The 21225-nt window shown below is 39.6% G+C and overlaps 1 protein-coding gene across 3 annotated transcripts in view; it reads left to right on the forward strand.

The window, feature by feature from the left end:
* LOC310960758 (supervillin-like) overlaps positions 1-6069 on the forward strand; it is a 46755-nt gene extending 40686 nt beyond the window's left edge. For all 3 annotated transcript variants that reach the window (XM_083932549.1, XM_083932550.1, XM_083932551.1), the window contains exons 19-29: positions 70-205; positions 470-770; positions 1022-1176; positions 1300-1402; positions 1516-1723; positions 1814-1947; positions 2084-2239; positions 2718-2861; positions 2966-3078; positions 4277-4432; positions 4784-6069. In XM_083932549.1, the coding sequence (XP_083788675.1) occupies positions 70-205; positions 470-770; positions 1022-1176; positions 1300-1402; positions 1516-1723; positions 1814-1947; positions 2084-2239; positions 2718-2861; positions 2966-3078; positions 4277-4432; positions 4784-4870 (1693 nt within the window). In that variant the 3' untranslated portion in view covers positions 4871-6069. The remainder of the gene's footprint in view (positions 1-69; positions 206-469; positions 771-1021; positions 1177-1299; positions 1403-1515; positions 1724-1813; positions 1948-2083; positions 2240-2717; positions 2862-2965; positions 3079-4276; positions 4433-4783) is intronic.
* Positions 6070-21225: the final 15156 nt, after the last annotated feature.

Raw genomic sequence — 21225 nt, forward strand, 5'->3', positions numbered from 1 at the left:
TTTATCTTGCCAGTGCAGCTTCAGAGGAGATGTTTTAAAATGATCTGTGTGTGTATATGTGATTTCCAGGCAGGGGGAGGGTCGACCCAGCTGGACTCTGTTTGGCCGGCTTTCAGAACACAATGAGACGTCCCTGTTCAGAGAGAAGTTCCTGGACTGGGCTGAGAGGAAGAAGGAGGAAGCAGCTCAAGCAGAGGAAATCAAGGTATTGATGAAATTAGACTCAAGGGTGTTTGCATTATTTGTTATTTCGCAGCGACTCTGTGCTCGTGTAAAATGTGAATCAGAGACAGCTTTCGTAGATCTGTTGTGCTCGTTTGTCTCATTTTCTTTTGGTCTGTTGATCTTTGGAATTCTGTTTTGAAGGAATTAAGAAGAAACACTGCTTCTGTAATCGTTCAATTCATCAATATATTCTAACTTAATTAACAAATTTAAAACTGACTTATAACGTTCTTTGTCTGCTCAGAGCCCAGTCCACGCCATCGAACGCCCCGCTTTTGACTTGGACCTGCAGCCGTGTGACGCCAAGACCCTGCTGGACAACGAGCCGCAGCCGGTGAAGACAGTTCTGGAGGGGGTAAACGTGCAGCGGGGCCACGGCCTGGTGAGGGCAGATGATGGTAGACAGGCAGAGTTAGCTACGGTAGCTGTAGACGCCTGGCACATCAAAGAGCACGGCGAGGAGGAGCTGCCTAAAGAGAGCCTAGGCCAACTGCACCAGGGCGACGCCTACATCATCCGCTGGAAGTACTCCATCACCACACTTGGTGAGTCATTCGTTTGACACAGAGGTAACCTGAAAAATAAATGAATAATATGATGACAAAGTAGTAAGACTATTAATGTGATTGAGTGCAACTGAAAAACAGCTTCAGTGCTCAGAGAAAAGAGGCAAATTTAGGTGTAGTTAACAAGGTTTGAAGGAAGAGATGCTTTGGCGTTGGTACAAAAGTGGAAGCAGAAGTCCTGACTTTATCCCCTAGGTTTACTGTTGCTCTGTCTGGTCCTGTGTCCTCAGTGGGGAAGCGACAGAAACCTGGAGAGCTCAGTGCTGGGGCTCCTGGAAGAGAGAGGACTGCTTGTTTTTTCTGGCAAGGCAGTCACTCCAGCGTCAGTGAGAAAGGAACATCGGCTCTAATGACTGTGGAGCTGGGCAGCCACAGGGGCTCACAAGTGGGTATCAGTTCATCACGGCCACACACAATGTCATTTTGTTAATGGTAAAGGTCCCGATTAGTACTCATAAGTAGCAAGAGTTTCTTCGATTCATCTACTGGTTATACCCCGGCTGTTCAGGTGTTGGTGAGTGAGGGAAAAGAGCCTCCGTGCTTCCTTCAGCTCTTCCAGGGAGGTTTGATCATCCACAAGGGCAGTAGAGAAGACAGCGCCAACGACACAGGTAAAAACATTGTTTATTGCTTTCAGTGACGCACCGTGTTTACTGCTGATTTACATAGAGGCTTTGGTTCGGTGTACAAAACAAATAAAAAAATGTCTGGTTCACCTCTTCAGATGGCTGGAGGCTGTTCTGTGTCAGGGGTGAGGCGGAGGTGGAGGCCTCGCTGGTGGAGGTAGATTGCCAACGCGCCAGTCTGCGCTCTCGTGCCAGCGTGGTGCTTCTCAACGCTAAGAAAGGTGTTCTCTACCTGTGGCACGGCTGTAAAGCGCACACCAGCTCCAGGCAGGTGGCCAAAAGAGCTGCGGACAAACTAACCCAGAGGTAAGGAATAGGCAGATGAATAAATATAGTAGATGTGTAGCGGGTTGACTAATATGGACCAAGATTCTTATCTGTGTTTTCGTCTTCAAGATGTCCCTCAGAGTTAGGTCTGAGCAGCACCAGCAGTGTTAAAGTTGAGGAGGTGGAGGAAGGATCTGAACCCGAAGAGTTCCTAAAGGCTCTGGGCCTGCAGGACAAGAAGGTCTACGACTGTATGCTACAAGGTGCGTCCTCACATTCAGATACTTAAAACCACTTTCCAAATTTTCAGCTAGAAATAAAAAGAATGTCTTTATTGACTGCTTGTTTTCAGTGTGTGAGCTCATATGTGTGTGGGGTGTGTGTGTGTGTCATCTCCAGATCCAGGGAAATACAACTACACCCCTCGGCTCTTCCGGCTGAGCGCCAGCTCCGGGGTGTTCGAGGGGGAGGAGAAGCTGTATCCCGCCAGGGTGACGGAAGGAGTCATGGCGATGCCCTTCCTGCAGGAGAACCTTTACTCCGCGCAACAGCCAGGTACCACGCACACCTGTAGCAATGTTCAAATTTATTTTGTCTGATGCTTTCTATGAAATTAAACATTCTTTCTGGAGTATAAATCAACTTAAAAGTACCTAACAGAAAAGGATCTGTTAAATGTTTGTCCTTGCCTGATAAAGAAGACGTAACAAATTTTATTCATTCACTAAAGAGACCCCCTTGTTAGTCATTACTCTAAATAATGGGTACATTTCAAAGATTCATCATGAGAGTCACCCTTAATCTGAATCACATATATTTTGTAATAAAAGATTCTTTGCAGCTTGACAAAAACATTCAGTTACATATTATTCCCTGGTTGGTCCTTGGACTGATGAAAATCTCTTTCACAGACTCCTCTGTTGATGGATCTGTTTTATTTTAACTGTCTGCTTAATAAAACCTGGACTATATTACATCTCTGTGCTACTGGATCTATATGTACAGTAAGTGCTCTGCTGTCTTCCTTCTCCAGCCCTCTTCCTGCTGGATAACCGTATGGAGGTGTACCTGTGGCAGGGCTGGCAGCCTGACGATACTCAGTGTACCGGCTCTGCAAAGATGCGCTGGAACAACGAGAGGAAGTGTGCCATGGAGACTGTGCTGCAGTACTGCAAAGGTATCATGAGCACATTACTTGGCCCTATTCAGTAGATATCTGAATGTGGAACTGAACTCAAAAGCATGTTTTACACAGCTTCTACTCTGTGGTATAATTTACAGAGAAGAACCCTCGGCGCCCCCCTCTGGCATATCTGGTCCTAGCAGGGTGTGAACCTCTCACCTTCACCAACATCTTCCCATACTGGCAGAAGGACCCCAGTATCACGTCAAAGGTGCAGGGACACTCATTTATTTATTATTTTTGGCAGTTTTCCAAGCTTTATTTTATAGGACAGACAGGAAATAGGGTGAGAGAGAGGGGGAGGCATGCAGCAAAGGGCACTGCCTCAAGGACCTTCAGCCTCTTTACATGGGCGACAAGCGGTTGAAGATGAATGGAATGGACTGGGACACTCATTTATTTTGAGTTTTTTCAGTTTTATTTATTTATTTATTTTGTAACTTTTTTTTTTTACATAACATAACATTCCCTGTAATTGGACCTGAGGAGAAAAAACACAATTATAATTTAAAAAAAAAATACAAATAAAAGTAAATAATGATATGTTAAAATACAGAGTGAAATACAAGTTGTTAAATGTCTGTACATACATACTCAGTCATACACATGTACATACAATTAATACAAATAAATAAATAGCTATTATATTAAATTAAATGAAGGAAAACAGGTTAGAATTTACCCAGATGTGGGCATTTGCATCGGAGTAGGTTCATTTACTCAGAAACGTACATGTTTGACCTTTTTCGGTTAGATGTCTCAGATTTTACTGTCCCAGTATTACGGCTTAGACAGGACTCCAGCTGCACTCCAAGCAGTCGACGCTAGAAAGAATCCAAATCATCTCACTCAACCAGATCTGTTCAGATAAAGTGTCATCCCCCAGACATGTCTATTTAAAGCTGGCATGCAGAATCATGTTAAGTCTGAAGTCAGTGAAGAGATAGAAGAGTATAGTACAACAGATGGAAACAAATTTAAGTTCAAAGGCCCCAGATTGTCAAAGTGATATGTCTTTTTTTTTTTTTGATTATAAAGCAGGTCTGGGTCCTATATACTGTAAATACTTTCAGAGTATCAAAACGCTCAATCCACAGAGAAATGCACACAGCCCTATTAGGAAACTGTGTCTTTAAACGAGCCGACAGGACTCCAGTTCAGTCTCTTTATTGTCCCAAAAGGGAAACTTAATTTGCAGTTGGGTTTATAAGACATATAAACACACAATAAAAGGAAACCAAGAGTTCCAAAAAGGACTTCTGTATGGTTGTGATGTTACACTCCAGAGTGCTGTATTCTTTCCACTTTCACACAGGTGTTTAATTCTAGCTAAATCAAATAAAGAAATGGACAATACAGTATTTCTGTTCTGAATTTGTTTACCGACTGCTTATTATGTGTGTGCGCAGACCGAGAGCCCAAAGAACAAGGTGACGTTAGTGAAGGAGGCGCTGTCTAAGCTCAGTAAGCAGCAGTACTCCATCGAGGAGCTGACCCGGAAACCGCTGCCGGAGGGTGTGGACCCTCTACGCCTGGAGGATTACCTGTCTGACCAGGACTTCAAGGTAGAGCACGTGTTTATGTTTTGTCAAGTCAAATTAATTTAAACGCTGTACCAGCTTTGTTTCACAACAGAGTACAAAACAAATGATAGAAGTCAAAAGGACATTTTAGAAAGGATATTAATCCAGACTGTTGTGCACTCGTCATTAAAGCAAAAAAGAAGAAAAAAAAGAAAATTTAAAATGTTGAAAAGAATGAAAATAGTTTGACCAGACAGCGACAGTGTTTGTATCGAGCATACATACATTCATACAAATATACATTGAACACTGAGGGAATAACTTAAAACAGTATTCATTATTGTATTCGTCCTCATGTAACAGTTGATGTCCTCTTATTTGAATGTTTTTCAGACTCTGCTTGAGATGAGTCGCGTTGAGTTCAACGCTCTGCCAAACTGGAAGCAAAAGAATCTGAAGAAAAGCAAAGGCCTGTTTTAAAACTCTTCTTTTTGTACACAAATCTGCCTGTTTTTTTATGTTATCAGCAGCTTTTCTTACATTTTTTTATTCAAAAAAAGAAAATGATGTCCTCATTTTGTAAAGGATAAAGAAAAAGCAAATGTACAATTTTGTTCAAATGTTGATCTATTTTTAATTACAATGCCTTTTTCAATGTTTCCTTGTGTCACTGAAGTATTTTAGCCTATCATAATGTGCAATTGTTAATCTTTTTGATGGCGAAATGTTTTCCTCGTATGGTAAAAAAAATAAATAGTTACCCTCACATTATAAATATGTAATATACTATAAAGGAATCTGTTTTTATGTCCAGACGGTGTCGTCCTCTGTCTGAGAATGTGTTTGTATGAAAATTGTCTGTTTCTTTAAAACTGAGGGAGGTGTTCAATGATTTTTATATTTCATGGAAAATAGCCAGCTCTGTGTAATGGGATTAAACTGTTCAGAAAAAAATGTCTCCAAAGAAAAGACGCAAAACAAGTCAAAGTTCAGAGAACAATACTATCCACTTTAATTTGTGGACGTTTGAAAGAGACGTGATGGTCTTAAACCGCGATTGTATCCTAGACGTCTGACTTGTATAATTCTAACAGTAAATATATTCAGTTTTTATATTTTTTTGTAGGTATGTTGATGTGGGTGTGACAACCATCATGCATTTATCAAGCCTGGTACTGAATAATTCCTGGTTCTCATGAAAAACTTCCTGTGTGCCAGTGGTGGCAACCCTCTGACCAACTGGTTGATAGGGACCAAATCTAGTTGTTTGTCTCGTTGTGTGTATCTGTGTGTGAGTGTGTGAATGTGCAACTTTAAAAGTATTAAGCATGTGTGGGAATGTAAGAGAGAGTAACTGTGCATTAAAAGCCGCCTTTATAGCTGTAGCTAACACCACAAATGTATACCGCAAATGTGATGTAATGGCATTTTGTGTGTAAACCATAATGTTAATATGACTGCCTGTGATGTCTGAAATTCTCTGCATGATGTTCACAAACATATTTTGCTTATCAATCATGTATTCATTTGTTACAATACGCATCTTTTTTTGTGATACATAATATCTGCATTACATGTGGAGACAGCTTCCAGGCCAGCTTATATTTCATGGCACATAACATCAGTGGGAGGGACATGAGATATTAACGCTCAAGATTCCCTTTTAAATAAAGTATTTAAAAAAACGTTTGGTTCTGATCGTCTTTACAGCAGCACAAGCAATGATGTTATAGTAACTTTGCTTTTAAAGAGTGGATCTTTGCACTGAAGACGTCCCAGTAGGACACGCTAAGGTGTAAATAATCCAACGATAGCTTTCTAGGGCGCTTCAATCAACAGGCACCTAGTGTTTGTGATTGTTGCAGTAGAAATACAACATGGTGCGTCTACGATGACTACGCATATTCATTTATATTATTGCTGTGTTTTTCTTGCTCTTTTTTAGATGGAAAAGTAGGCGAACTCTTTGAGTAAAACATAGCATTACAGATTCTTTTCCTATAGCTTTTTCATGGCAGCCATTTAGACTTGTCATGAAAAGCACAGATGGAACTTATAACATTAACAACGGCTCAATTTCATTTAGGGGTCTCAAAAAAAACCCTACTCTCAGTGAAGCCAGCAGGCACAATACCAGAGCCCTGGAACCATCCCAAACTGAACACAGCCAGTATTCATGTTATTAGTAACACGTGTCAGACAAAATGTCCACGGTGACAACATCCCTTAAATAATGAGGCGGGAATATATAAGATTGATTATTGTAGGTATTTTAGAAAGTGGTTAGCACTGTCGCCTCACAGCGAGAAGGTTCCAGGTTCGCATCCCGGCCTGGGCCTTTCTGTGTGGAGTTTGCATGTTCTCCCCGTGTCTGCTTGGGTTTTCTCCGGGTTCTCCGGTTTCCTCCCACAATCCAAAGACATGGAAGTGTTAGGTTAATTGGGTTTAGGTTGTTAAAACTCTCAACAAATTGCCAGAAAAAGTCAAAAGACATGACCTCAGTCTCCTCAGCTACTTCTACAATAGCTGCAATCCCTGATTATGCTGCTATTTAATGAGAGAAGTAAACAGTTGTTATATTCCTCCTTAAGGCAATTTATGGTAATGTTTTTTGCAAACTAATTTTTAAAAAGTAACAGTAACAGTCATGTTCATATTTAACCACCAGGGGGCGTTGACTGTCCAACCTTTGCATTTTGTAAATCTCTCCTTTTTTTTAAATCAATGCAGCCTATTGGGCCACAGATTATCAATAAGTGATGAGTAGAAAATAAAACATTTAAAACAAACCAAATGGAGCTCCTTGAAATTGTTTTTGAAAGACTTTGTAAATTTCTCTTAAATTGGGTCAAATCCATTAAGACTCATAACTGTCAGGCAGCACATCTGTGCACATCACACACCCCGGGGCCCCTAACATACTGTGTAAACACACAGAAATAGGTGTGTATCACTTAAGGACACAATAACATACAGCTCTTTGTCTCGTCCTTAGATCCTTCTGCCGCGTTGATGCCAACGAGCATGTTATTTTCCACAACAGATGGCAGGAGTCAGATTCCTTGTACAGCAAATAGGCGGCTGGTTTGTGTATTTATTATCTACTCTGTCCTGCGAAGCATTAATCACCTACATCGCTCTGCCTTCTGGCTCAGGTTCTACAGCAGCACACATTGTGGCTGACATGCAGGAAAACAATGAAGCTGTTAATACAATGCAGGTTAGCTTGAGTAATAACACACTGGATATGAGACGATGGCGCTGAATGGGCAGCTTTGGGAGGGAAAAAGAGTCCTGAGTTTTGATCAGGATCCAAATTTTGCCCGAGCACCAGGCTGAAGAAGTCATAAACTCAGACTCGAGCAGTATTTTATGAAGTACACCTCATTAAAAAACATGTTTTCTCATTGGCCATTCTACAAAAGTGGCACAAACCTTTATGTTATACGACATGAGCAATGCATACTGTTTTATGTTTCCCTCTGCTCTCAGTATTGATAAATCAACTCAACAGAATAATTTAGGGGAAGTAAAAGGCTGCTTCTTCCAAATAAAATGACTCATGTACATTGTTGTCAGGTTCAAAAGAGTTTTAATTCAGGGCTGGGCAATAGGACGAAGAAGGAAGATTCCTATCACAATGTGGATCTGAATTATGTTACAGCAATATTTATGTCATTTTGGCGACACTTCTTATCCTTGCTACGTTGTTATCTTAATTTTGCACTAAAGCTCTTACAAATAAGAATATAATTGGTACTTTTCATTCGTCAAATATTTAATCCACACAGGAATATACCAAAATCGGTTATTTCATATAGACTTTTTTTATTTTATTTATTGAATTACTAGAAAACATGCTATATTGTGATATATACTGTCATCTAGATAGGGCATGACCTGTATCAGGAGAGAAGGTTTTGGACACATCAACCTATTTTCAGTATTAATGGACAGATCAAATCAATAGTTTAACATTTTGGGAAATATGTTTATGTCTTATTTCACAAGGAAGTAAATAATGTATTTTTCAAAAAGCCAAACTCTCTTTCAACATTTAAAAAAAAAATGGTGAAATAAGGAGAGACTTCATTACAACATGAAGCACTCTGTGACTTTTTTTCATTGTTTCTTGCTTTTTACCTCAGCTACTGTTCATCTTTGCCAAGACTGTCGCTACCAACCTATTCCCTGGTGAATAGGAGCTCTTCTTTGGGCTGATTTCAAAACTTTTAAAAAGACAAACATAGTACCACAGGGTTTTTTTGTTTGTTTACTTTTCATTGCTGAAAGATGTGATAAGGTCGTAATTGTAGAAAAGTAGAAAACATCAACAGCAAGATAACAAAAGAAAAACATTGAATGAACTCCACATCCAAATGAGATGGAATTGATTGCCTCAGCAAGAGCCAATCAATTCCCCTGCGTTTTCAGAAGCCTTCTTTCACTGTAAGATGTTTATTAGCTTGAGCAGCAGAGATGAACCGGATTTGTCGAGGACAAGGTGAGTCCTTCAGATTCTCATAACTCACAAAGCAATAGTGCCTGGCGCACTTGGAAAGGAAAAAAGAACCCTCTTGTTTTTATGTGGGAAAACCAAGGCCTTGTACAATCCATTGTTTCCTCTCAGTGTAGCAGCTGATATTGAGCCCGACCAAAACTGCAATAACCTTGGATGCCTGCTGTGTTTATGTGTGAGCACTGAATCAGAAGAAATAAAGGTGATAATGTTGCTCATCAATGTTGCTGTCTGTCTGCTGTCTCCCAGCAGCGCTGAGAGGAATTTCCAAATTCTCACAGTCTAATACGAGCTACAGCGGGATTAACTCTCGGAGCTGTGCAGCATGTGCACATCAGAATATGTTCTGATCCTTCAGGTATGATTCATATCAGGGATACCTAGATTTACCCTCTGAGTTTATGACGAACCAAGTATTGTTTTTATGTTGTTGTATATTGCCATAAAGGGACACACAACTTAATTTGACAATTCCTGTGTGTAGGCTGGTGCTCTTTCTAATCATTGTCCCATAAATCTGAAACAGTATTTTTTTATTTTTACACCAGAAGTACTTAATGACACTAATAGTTCCTAGATCATAATTTGCTTTTGGATGACAAAATAATCGCAACTAAGTCCACATACATGCTCTTTCTGAGTTTACAACTGCATCTCCTTAACTGTGTCCCAAATCCAATACTTCATACTAATTCTATATAGTATACATGCAGTACTAATTACCAGCTGCGACAACAATGCTGTATTTGTTTACTACAAGTTCATTTTCTTCCTTTTCCAGTGTGAACACACTACAGACTCAAAACCTGCTCAGGATTAGCATGTAATATGGATCTGGGACCTGGCGAATGAGACTAAAACAGGTGTGTCCTGGTGTCAGTCGACACAAGTGTCATCAGATAAGAACGCATCACTCTGACAAAGACTGAGAAGTGGTTGAAAGCTCTGACAAAGCTAGTACGTGGACCTGAGTTGAGATATTTTTTTCACTTAAACTGTTTCCAATTTAACAGCCTACTAATATGTATCCTCCCAGGGACTGAAAACAAGAAGGCTGGAGCTGCAACACATCCCAAAACGAGATGGAGGATTTTCTAAAACTAACGGTACGTTCAGGCTTTTCTCGTCAACTTGAATATTTAAGGTGGGTGCAGACTAGTGAAGAAATCAATTAAAAGCTTAATATCAAAAGATTTAAAAAGTAGGTACAGCTTTTAGTGCTAAAAGTTCTTTAATTTACTCTGAGATGCAACAGGTCATAACTTAAAGGGAACATGTTACAGTGTGCTCATTTTCAGGGTCATACTTGTATTTTGGGTTTCTACAAGAGCATATTTAAATGCTTTAATGTTCAAAAACCACCTTATTTTCTCATACTGTCTGTCTGATTATACCTGTATTCACCCTCTGTCTGAAAAGCCGTTTTAGTGCCCGTCTCTCTTAAGCACCCCTCCTGAAACAGCCCAGTCTGCTCTGAATAGCCAGCGTTCCCAGGTCTTCCGCAGCATCTCTGTACTGTCATTTCTGGCGTAACAGCACTTTCTTTTATGGGTGGGACCTTTAAGAAATATTGTTGCACCGACCAATAGAGAGCAAGATTTATGTTTTCTTCTCTGAACAAAATCTTAGTAGTTTTTACATCAGGACTAACACGCTCATTATTATAACTGCTTGATCCCTGGATGGACAAATATGAATATAAAAATAAGTTTTCTACAACAGGCATTTTGACTTTGACTCGCAGTAGGAAAAGCACATCAGTCAGCATTAACGATGGCTCTGTTCTATCGAAGTAACTCAGTAAGTCATGGATTTTCACCTTTAATTGAGTCTTCAGACTCTTCTAGGAGGTGATCTTGTTGTAAATGAATAAAGAAATTACGATCAAACAAGCAAACACTTGCACTGTAAACATGACGTGGATTAGGAGAGGAGCTCCTACTGAGCCAGCTGCTGAAGTAAGCGTTTATATTGTCGGTTGTGTAATGTCAGCGGGTGTTTCCAGGCAGCGGCTGGTGACAGTTTTCCCACTTAACTTTAGCACAACACATTCAAAAACACACATACACACACACCTTAACGGCAGACAAACACAAACAAACACACAAACAAACAAATGCATATCCTTCCCATTCCTACACCACCCTCTGATAAAAGCAGGTATCAGATACTGCATGCATGCAAACACACACACACACAAACACACACACACACACACACACACACACACAAACACACACACACACACACACACACACACACACACACACACACACACACACACTGACACACACACACACACACACACACACACACACACACACACAGTGTCTCCCTGTGACAAAAGCCTGCCTGTATCGACCATGACATCAGTGTTGTTTCCTGTGGATGAGGAGGGGAACTGCGGATGACAGATTGATTGAAAGATCTTCCTCCCTCTCGCATCCATCATTTCAGCCTGTTTATCATCTTCTTGCAGTTCAATCCATCTGCTGGAAAGAGAGAGAGAACCACTTACGCCGGCCCTGACCATCAAGTCACCCAGAGGGGTTTTAGACAGCATACAGCTTGGGCTCTGGCATAACTACTCTCACAGAAGACAAGGGGAGGAGAGACGGTTTGTTTGGCTTAAATTAATACAAAGTAACATTTTCTTGACCTCGTCTTTCTGAATACCAAGGTAGCAGTTGAGCTACTGGATAATCTAATGCCAAAAGTTCTGTAATGAGTTTAGGAGAAGTTCAAAATTGAATCTGACGATACAAAGGGATTTGTCTAAGCTCCACACATTTTAAATCTGTTCATTTTGCCAATAAGTTTTGCAATTAGAAACATGAGATAAATTGAAGTGAAGTAAACTACACTGTATGTGCAACATATGTGTGTGAAGCAGTTACACATGCTGTAAAAGTCACTAATTTAGGTACTATTTACATTCATATTAAGGGTCATTTGTTTCTTCTATAATGTCTGCTCTGTTGTTGCACAGTGCACCACACACCATAATAAACAACTCAGCAGATCAACAGACAGATTTTTTCGGATGAAAATAAATAAAACACCTACCCACACATCATCCTTGTGGGCAAACAAACAAACATACAAACTGACTCATTTGTCAAAATTCAAACTAAATGCATAAATTCAGTCTTGGTACCAGGGGTGCTGCTGAAGTTAAGAGGGGGCATGTGGAAAGATTGTGTTGAGTAGCTCAAGATTAGATTTTTGTAAAAATCTATCCATGTATTTGTGTTTGGGAGAAAAAGCAACATCTGAAAAGGGTTATACATCTGAAACATACTGTCACAATACCCAGTAAGCTACCATCTACAAGCTTACTGCACAGTACACACCTCTAATCAACCTGAGCTTAAAGTTATAATCCTTAAGATTTGAGATACGTTGTTTCTAGCGGCCTCTTTGGCGGTAAGATGTAATTGCAGGCGAACCACAGTGACCTCATCTCCCAGAGTTCCTTTCCTCAGCCTCTCTTGTTCTTTCAGAGCCCTCCATCGCGGCCGCTATGCTTCTTGATTATTTGTCCTTCTTCACCTCGATTAGCTTTTTGTTTTGTTTCTTTCTTTGGACCTGTAGTCGAACGTTATTATTTGTCTGTCTGTTGATCCTCCATTGTGAGTCTGCAGTAATGAGCAAGCCTAACTCAGAGGTTGGAAGTTCCTGATTTGCGATTACAACAAATCGCAGCATACGCTTCAGTGACTAGCTCCACCTGGGCAGACCAACCGCTGCTGACTGATGTGAAAAAAGCATCACTAATAGAGAGCTGCAGTTGAATTTTGCGCAGGAATGTCTTCACAGAAAGATACGTGAGTTATTGAGAGTAAAAAGCGAGTCTTCCTTATTTAACTTTCACTAAGCATCATTTAGCTAACATAACAGTGTGAGCGGTGTTCAGTTCAAATAATTTATGAAGTAATTTAGAAACTGTTGAAATAGTTAGCTTAAACTAACGCTAATGGATAAAAAGCCCTTCAAATTATTAGCTAAAATGTGATTTATGAACAGTTGAAATAGCTGAAAGTAATGGATAATTGTTAATATAGAGCAAGACTGAGCACAAAAGCAAAATAAACTTCTTTTTTGTTAATATTTTTATTAGGAGGTAAGGCACATTAGAACAGGATCCGATGTTATAATTACATTGAGTATCACATCACATCCGCATCACTATTGAAAATATAAACATACCAATACAATGTAAATACTGTGCATCATGATGAATGAAGAGCAAGACATACAGTCTGCCTCCTAGGATGTTTTCTATAAACTAAGACTTCTAAATCACCTACTCTGACACCCATTAGAAAGGAATGCCAGGGTCAAAGCTGCGGAGCACAGTGACAACAGATGTAAAAGCATATTCCTTTATCCTTATCCTCAAGGATGTGTCAGAGATGAAAAAGCAATGATAAAGAGTAAGGGTGTTTAAAAAGCGAAAAACACTGCAGGAAGGTTTTAAAATCTCACTGTACACTGGTGGGTAAGACATCCATGTTAATGTGGCCTCCTCAAAGAAATATGACACACATCATAATAATAATGATATAATAATCATGTCATTGCTAAAGATAGACATTGATATAATTGAATAACTCAATGGTTTAGAGAAGATTAAGTAAAGAGATAACACATAAGAGTGTATCAAAGTGAAAAGTAAAACCTTTTCAGAGATGAGGTTTTGTGTGTTCCAGAGGTCGAGGTTGACATTTGTTGCTCAGAGTGAAATATTTTGATTGAACCACTGGATAGATCAGCGTTAAACTTGCTCGAGATATTCAAGGTCCCCAGCAGATAGATCCTAATGACTTCTAGCGTCACCAGCAGGTCAAAGTTTTCTCTCATTCAGTGAAATATCTCAACATCTACTTAATAAAGTGAACATTTTGACATTCATCGTTCCCAGTCGATATTTTCTAATGACTTGACCTATGACCTTTCCTCTTGCGTCACAATAAGGTTGACATTTTTAAGTTGTTGTTGATGGACTTTTCAAAATCCCTTTGATCACAGTCAGGAGCCTGAGTTACGGTATTTTAGGTCTGCTGTGTGTCGTTACAGACAACATAGTTATAGCTGGTGTCATTGTGCTTTGCCGATCTCTGGAGGCAGACGGAAATTTGCTTTTTGCTCTAAGTGTCTTAGGGATTTTAGCAGGAGACAGCTTTATAATTGAACCATAATTTCAGTATGAGGATGGGACTCAGCTAACCCTGTTCTGTCTGTACTTATTACAGCCAGTGAGCTTTTTTGTGCTTGCCATCTAATCCTTGCTAAGCCCTTCGGGTTCTTTGGCACCAGCTAAATGGGGTTGTCCACAGTTTGATATGGAGTGACCTTCTCTGTGGCAGAGTAAACTGAATTAGGTCTGCGAGGGCACGGCCTCTATCCTGCCCTTGTTTTCTCCTTTCCTCACATCCAGTATCCATATCATAGCTGCTCCTGCTTTTTATATGAATTGATTTGCAAAATGTCACTTCCATCGTTGTCTCACTGCCAAGAATCTGAGCAATCTTTGTGAAACGTGTACTAAATGTCTGAAGATGACATCATTGTGGCAGTTTTGCATAGCACTTCTTCATTTCCTGTACTTTAGGAGGGAGGGGGAAGTGAATGCTGGTAAAATGCACTACTTTATCTCTTTTATGGCAATTTCAACCTATAGTTCTCATTCTCGAGCTGCTCTGTCTTCAGTTGTGGATTATTTGTCAAATTTATGGAGAAAAATGTTCAAACTTCTCATATAACTGTTTCATATACAAAAACTTTTTATTTATTCATATTTATTTATTTATTATCACATTCACTGAAATGAATGTTATAAGATTTGTCTATAAATGACAAAAATATAATAATAAAAGATGGTTGTCTGTCTCTGTTTGTCTCTATGTGCCCTGCGATAGACTGGCGCCCTGTCCAGGGTGTACCCCGCCTCACGCCCGATAGGGACAAGCGGTTGAAGATGAATGAATGAATGAATGAAGGCAACAAATACTTAATGCAGGCCACAAAGGAGGTCTGCACACTGTTAGGCTCCACCGGCTTCCACCTGAGGAAGATCTTATAGATCAAAATGTTGCCTTTTTATAAAAGAGAAAGACATTAATCATTTATATGGAGTCTAACAGTGTGCAGACCTCCTGTGTCCCCTGAGCTTATTTTAGACTGACATTTTTGTGTAATTTGGTTTTTGATTAAAAAAGAACAACCTGACCATTGTATTGCTCGGTTATTTTGTATTGTAAATATTAATTAACATGTACAAGGCAAAACTCCTTTACGGGTGAAATCCTGTTAACCATCAGGATTTTGGCTGCTAGTTTACAGGATTGGTAATCACCAATCTTAAATAATTATTTAAGAAACCTCTGAATGTCCTGCAGCTATTCTGGGGGGATTTATTCTGCATGAAAATTACCTTGACAGTGCATTCACTAAAGAAATACTGCAGGAACACTGCTTGTACTTGCACCTGCAGGATAACAACGGCATATATACAGTACGGTAACACTTCAAATAAAAGGTTTGACATTTATGGAAAAACACTTAATACCACTTCCATGTTTGTATTGTAATATAAAGCTACAGCCGGAAGCCATGTACTATAAATTTGTATAAAGACTGGAAACAAATGAGTACCTCTAAAGCTCACTAATTAACACGTTATATCTTCTTTGTTTAATCCGTTTAAAAAAAACAGAAATGTAATAATGGCAATACAGTGTTTTATGGGGGTTATGTGCAATTTCTTATACCACAATCACTTATTAATGTAAGGCTCTGTAGTTTTTATCCCCAACGGCGCAAAGAGTTGTTCAGACTATTTATTGCACAGACTATACAAAGACATTTTGTTTAACAGTCAGTTGTTGCCAGTTGGAAGCCATTTCATACCTCGATTCCACACTTTTTCCACATTTGCATCGAAAAGCCAAATGGTGCACATCTCTTTTGAATTGAAACCCTTCAAAAGTAGTTCCTCTGAACCTCTCTAAGAACCAATTTGCAGCTGAGGGGTTCATACTGAACCTAGATATTATCAAGGTCAGTTCTCACAGGACACACAGTCTAACATTGAGTGTGGAAAGAGGATACTGAGTGGTGTGTGTAATAAAGCTGTAACTGTGTGTGTTTGTGAGGTAGGGTCGTGGGCTTCAGTCATCTGGTTTGTACTCTAAAGCTTTGATATATTTCTAAAGCTTTGATATATTTCCCTAGATCAGATATTTGGCGCAGAGTATCTGGCTAGGCTCTGTTTTTTATCAGTTACAGCAATCTTGAAAATAATTTATTTTTGCAGTATATGTGCCTCATGTGGTTTTATACAAACTCATTCTCCTACGCAGATGCTGTGAAATTGCTTTTATAGATGTGTTTACCTTTGCCTGTAACACACACACGCACACACACACGCACACACACACACACAAACACACGCACACGCAAACACACACACATATTAATCAACTGGTATATTTGCAGCTGGCTTTCAGTGTCACTGCAGGTGTTGTGCAGCGCATCAGCACTCTGTATATGTATCATTTTCAAAACAGTTTTTTTTCTTTTCCCCCTCATTTTTACTCCATCTCCTCTCTCATTCTCCATTTATTCCTACCTTCTCTCTCTATCGCCCTCCCCCCCCTCTCTCTCTCTCTCTCTCTCTCTCTCTCTCTCTCTCTCTCTCTCTCTCTCTCTCTCTCTCTCTCTCTCTCTCTCTCTATCGGGGGATGAACCGATTGTGAAATTCTGGGCTGATGCTGATACCAATGCTATGTTGTTGTTTGTTTATTTTTTGCTTCAAAGCCCCTTTAGTCTGCTGCTGTACAAACGCCTACTCAATGGGAGCAGAAATTAAATGTAAAAGTGATTGGAAAAGCAAAAATAAATAATTTATAAATACAAAGATGAAGTACTGTCTTTCACCTCTTGTGTGTTTCATACAGAACACAACAGTCTAGTGTTTCCATTAAGCCCAAACTTTTCAGTAGGCTGGAACAAAGTTCGTCCGATAAATCAGTGCATCCCTATAAGGACTGGGCAATACGGACATAGTCTTCTATCCCGATATGGTCATTTGATGTCTCTAACAGTATATATCATGATACAGCATGTTTTCTAGTAGTTAAATAAATAAATATATAAAATAACCACATGGTAAAGCACATTTTTGTATAGGCTACTCGTGAAGTTAATACTTGACAAATGAAAAGCATTTTCTCACTTTATTACTTTAGTGCAAAATGAAAATAACGTTTTCAAGTGAAATTATGCATAGACAATGTTTACATGCATGCAACCAAAGGGATTGGTGTGATCTACCGCTAATAATTAAACCACAATTTTCAAAAGAGATTCTCTCATAATATTTCACATCAGATTGTCTGAGAAATTTGAGTTAGTATGTGCTTATTATTATCAGTTTAGACAACTTAATTGTGTATCACAATATATCTTGATTCCAATAAAAGATGATGGATTATCATATTAAATTATCGTCCAGCCCTAATCCTTGTTCCAGATGTATGGCATCTACAAATTGGAGTCAGAGGTGCTGTTGTATACACCTCAAAGCACAGATGAGATGAAAGAAATGTGGGTAATGCAACATTTATCGGGTTTCCCACTGACCTGAATATTTATCAGAGGAATTGTTTGATAGAAGGTATCTATGATATTTACCACAGTCTTCTTGATCCTCGAGAAACTGGACCTTCATCTGGTTTAGAATTAAAACTGCTTTGTAATTATCTCAAATGGTTTCCCAGGCTTTACCCATTTATAAAATGCATTTGCAGTGTCACAGACCATAAACATGAAAAATATCACAATTTAATTGCAGGCTTCTTTTGCAATCTGGATGGCAGGATCACAGTGCTGTTAAAAATGATTGTGAATGATTGTGACATTGTAATTGTGATGAATGTTGTGTGTCAGTGTGTAGCACTAATGGAAAGACTAGCTTGTGCAAACTGACCAGCTAACCCTCCTCACTGAGCCCTTAGGAAGTAATGAACTCTAGCAAGTGACTCAATTCCCCAGCATGTGTCAGCGCATACACGTCGAGTGCGCTGCCACAAAGGATTTTTATATATTTTTGATCCCTTGCAGCCTGTTATTGTGGAGTCACTCATGCATTTTCCCCAGACATATATGTACAGAGACACTTTCTAAGTAAAAATGAATAGACCCTCTTCACATATCTGCAGAGAGACACTCAAGTGTTTTCTAAGCCACAGAAAGCAGCACAGACTTTAATTTGACATCATCAAAGGGCCATCTATTCCCCTCTGTCACTAACAGTCTGTTTATTTCCTCCGTTCAACTTTCATGTCTGCGCTAATGTTGTTTGTAAAGCCAATATGTGTGTCTCAAGTAGAAATGTGACCGTGAAATGTCCAGAAGATGATTTACATTTTTCATTATTTGCTTTCTCCTTAATATCTACAAATGTTCAGGGAGATTTGCACAATCCTCTGTTGTTTTACATATTGGGCTGATGTAATAAATGTGATACAACATCAGCTATTTTCCATGAGAAACTCAATTTCAGCAGCAGCAGCAGAAGGGTTTCACTGTGGTGCTCACTATAGCTGATTTTTGTTTTTTTACGTCCCACCTCAGTGCAGTCCATTACAAGCATTTGCTATTGAGAGAGGTTATGACGGGCGAAAAAATCACCATGATCTTTCCATTTCCACTCGCTAGTACGTGTTACCCATAATAGCACCCATACGCTTTGACATATTTGTAAAATAATCTGCACCATGACCCTTCCTGACAAGGGATTATGAGCAAAACCATTTTCCTGCTGTTTTACAGCCTTCCTGATGATTTCTGCCCCAAGGTCATGTTGTAATGCCACGGCAGTGTTTTCATGTACCGAAAAGAAGCCCAACCTGTGTGTTTGTTGTGACCAGTTCGCTTTACTTTGATGGATGGGATGCAGGGCTTTAAAAAGCAGATGTGCAATTCATCCCCAGTACTCGCCTGCATGTGAGCACATAAACATATACTGTACACATGCATTTGAATACACATTTACCTACTTTTGCTACGTATCCTCACTTTTCCCCCACAACCTGCAAAGGATTTTTTAAGAGATTGATGAGGTGAAATTATTTTCTCTCACAGATTCCCTCCATGTGGTTCTCTTTAGCTAAATGTGCCCTGTGATACACATTGCATAACCCATGAAATTGAGATTTCATATAAAATCTTGATTTGGAAGAAAACATCTGAAAACACCCCAAATGGGGCATTCAAAGAGGAACTTTGATGTTCCAGTTGCTGTACAGAAATGTGAAATTGCTCATAAGCGCATTCCAACCATTCCTGAAGTCATAAAAGACCTTCAACATTAAATTAAGGGCAAGCCCTTTTTATTAAAGGAAAAGATTCACAATTTTGGAAATGCATTGCATCGCTTTGTATTGCGACAGTTAGATGAGAAGAAAATAACAATTACGGCAGGTTATGTGCCAGACTATTTAATGGTCATGAGCAGGGGCTTCCTGGAGCCCCCGCTGGTTGCTGGGCAACCTCAAGATCACTATAAGACTTGAGGAAATAGTCCCACAGATAACCATGGATGTACAGTATTACAAGACTTGGATACCAGGTCAATTAGAATTGCTCTCCTGGTGAAAACGGCAACAACAACAAAAACTTTCTGGGCCTCCGGTTTTACTTCTGGGGTATGCAGCCCACTGAAAATGCACAGTAGTGTTTCTCTCACGGGCCCTGCGACTTTACATTCAGACGAAATCACAGGCTTTTCAAAACGCTTTTCTCAGCTTGAGGACATTTTTACAAACACAAAAACAAACTCCATGGAGAGTCCTAATCAACCTTGATAGCAGTTCAAGGTGTCCTGTCAACAGACGTCTCTTTTACAATGGTGGCCTATGGGGAAAAGGCTTTTTGAGCAACAGGGAGATACCGTGAGTGGCCACTGGAAAAAACTGTATCTAAGGCTGAGTGGCGGCACCGTGTCCAGGTCTTATCATACATCCATGTAGATAACCCTGTATCCATGCAGATAAAATACGGAATATAGCTATATATGGCAGTTATCAGCATTATATCTATCTTCTCATGTAACTCTTGGCATGACAGCAAATAAGCATATTTCCCAAAATGTCTGATAGTCCTTTAAGGTTTTTCCAATAATTCCAACTGAATAATGTTACCTAATATGTAGCCTAAATCTCAGTCTTAAGAGTTAGCAGTTTATGACTTTGCTTTTTTACCCTTTTACCTGATGCTTAAAAAGAATCTCCTTACCGATGTTTATTTAAACTCCTTACACTTTATTGTAGTCCAGCTTCATGTGGATAAATAGCCTTAGTCTATCCAGGAAATCAGGTTTCGAAATGTCCTCAAGCAGTAGATAACATGTGCCTTCATTGACACCATTAAAGTATTTGTCTTTAACTAATATGTCATATTTTCCATCCGTGTAAACAGAGCCGATCCATTAAATGTCACCTGCTCATGTGTAAAATGCGGTCATGCTGGATTTCACTGACAGCTCTCATGGACACCTCTTCCCCTGTGGTTAGCCACTGATCCAACCATGGGAGGTTATCGACACACACACACACACACACACACACACACACACACACACACACAATACAAAATACACAAAACACACTTCACTGAACACTTCACTGAACACTTCACCTCCTGCGTGGTTCTCCACTAAGGCTCCTTCTATCCTCTCCATGCTGAGATGCGCACAAACACACAGGCAGAGAAACATACTTTACACTCATACAACTGGACACAAACTGTACCTTCAACACATAAAACATACATGCGTGTACATATAAATGTACTGCATTTAACTAGAGAAAGCCTCCTATATTCACACAACACACATACTGTATAGTGTTTAAAAATGCATGCACGTTTTCCCTATACTTCTGGGACTCTGTAGACTCCACAGAGCGATAGTTGGAGTTTTAAAGAGATACAGCATGTTTTAAAGGTATTAGCCCATCTCCTCAGCTTACTGACACAGAGAGAGAGAAGACAGACACAGTCATGCATGAGTCCCCTGGTAACTGAACTTGTGTTTTTAGCATGCTAGCAGCTCCATGGATGGCAATGTTGGTCTGTCTCTTGGACGGTCAGAATGAAATTTCTCAACGACTGTTGAAGGGGACTGCCATGGGATTGTGTAAAGACATTTTAGGATAGGTCTAGGACCATCATCAGGTCAAAATTTGAATTTGTTAAATAAAATGAATGATGTTCCAATCAGACTTTGCTGCACTTTGCGGTTAATGCTAAT

This window comes from Echiichthys vipera, assembly GCF_963691815.1.
Source record: "Echiichthys vipera genome assembly, chromosome: 18".
Classification (NCBI taxonomy): domain Eukaryota; kingdom Metazoa; phylum Chordata; class Actinopteri; order Perciformes; family Trachinidae; genus Echiichthys; species Echiichthys vipera.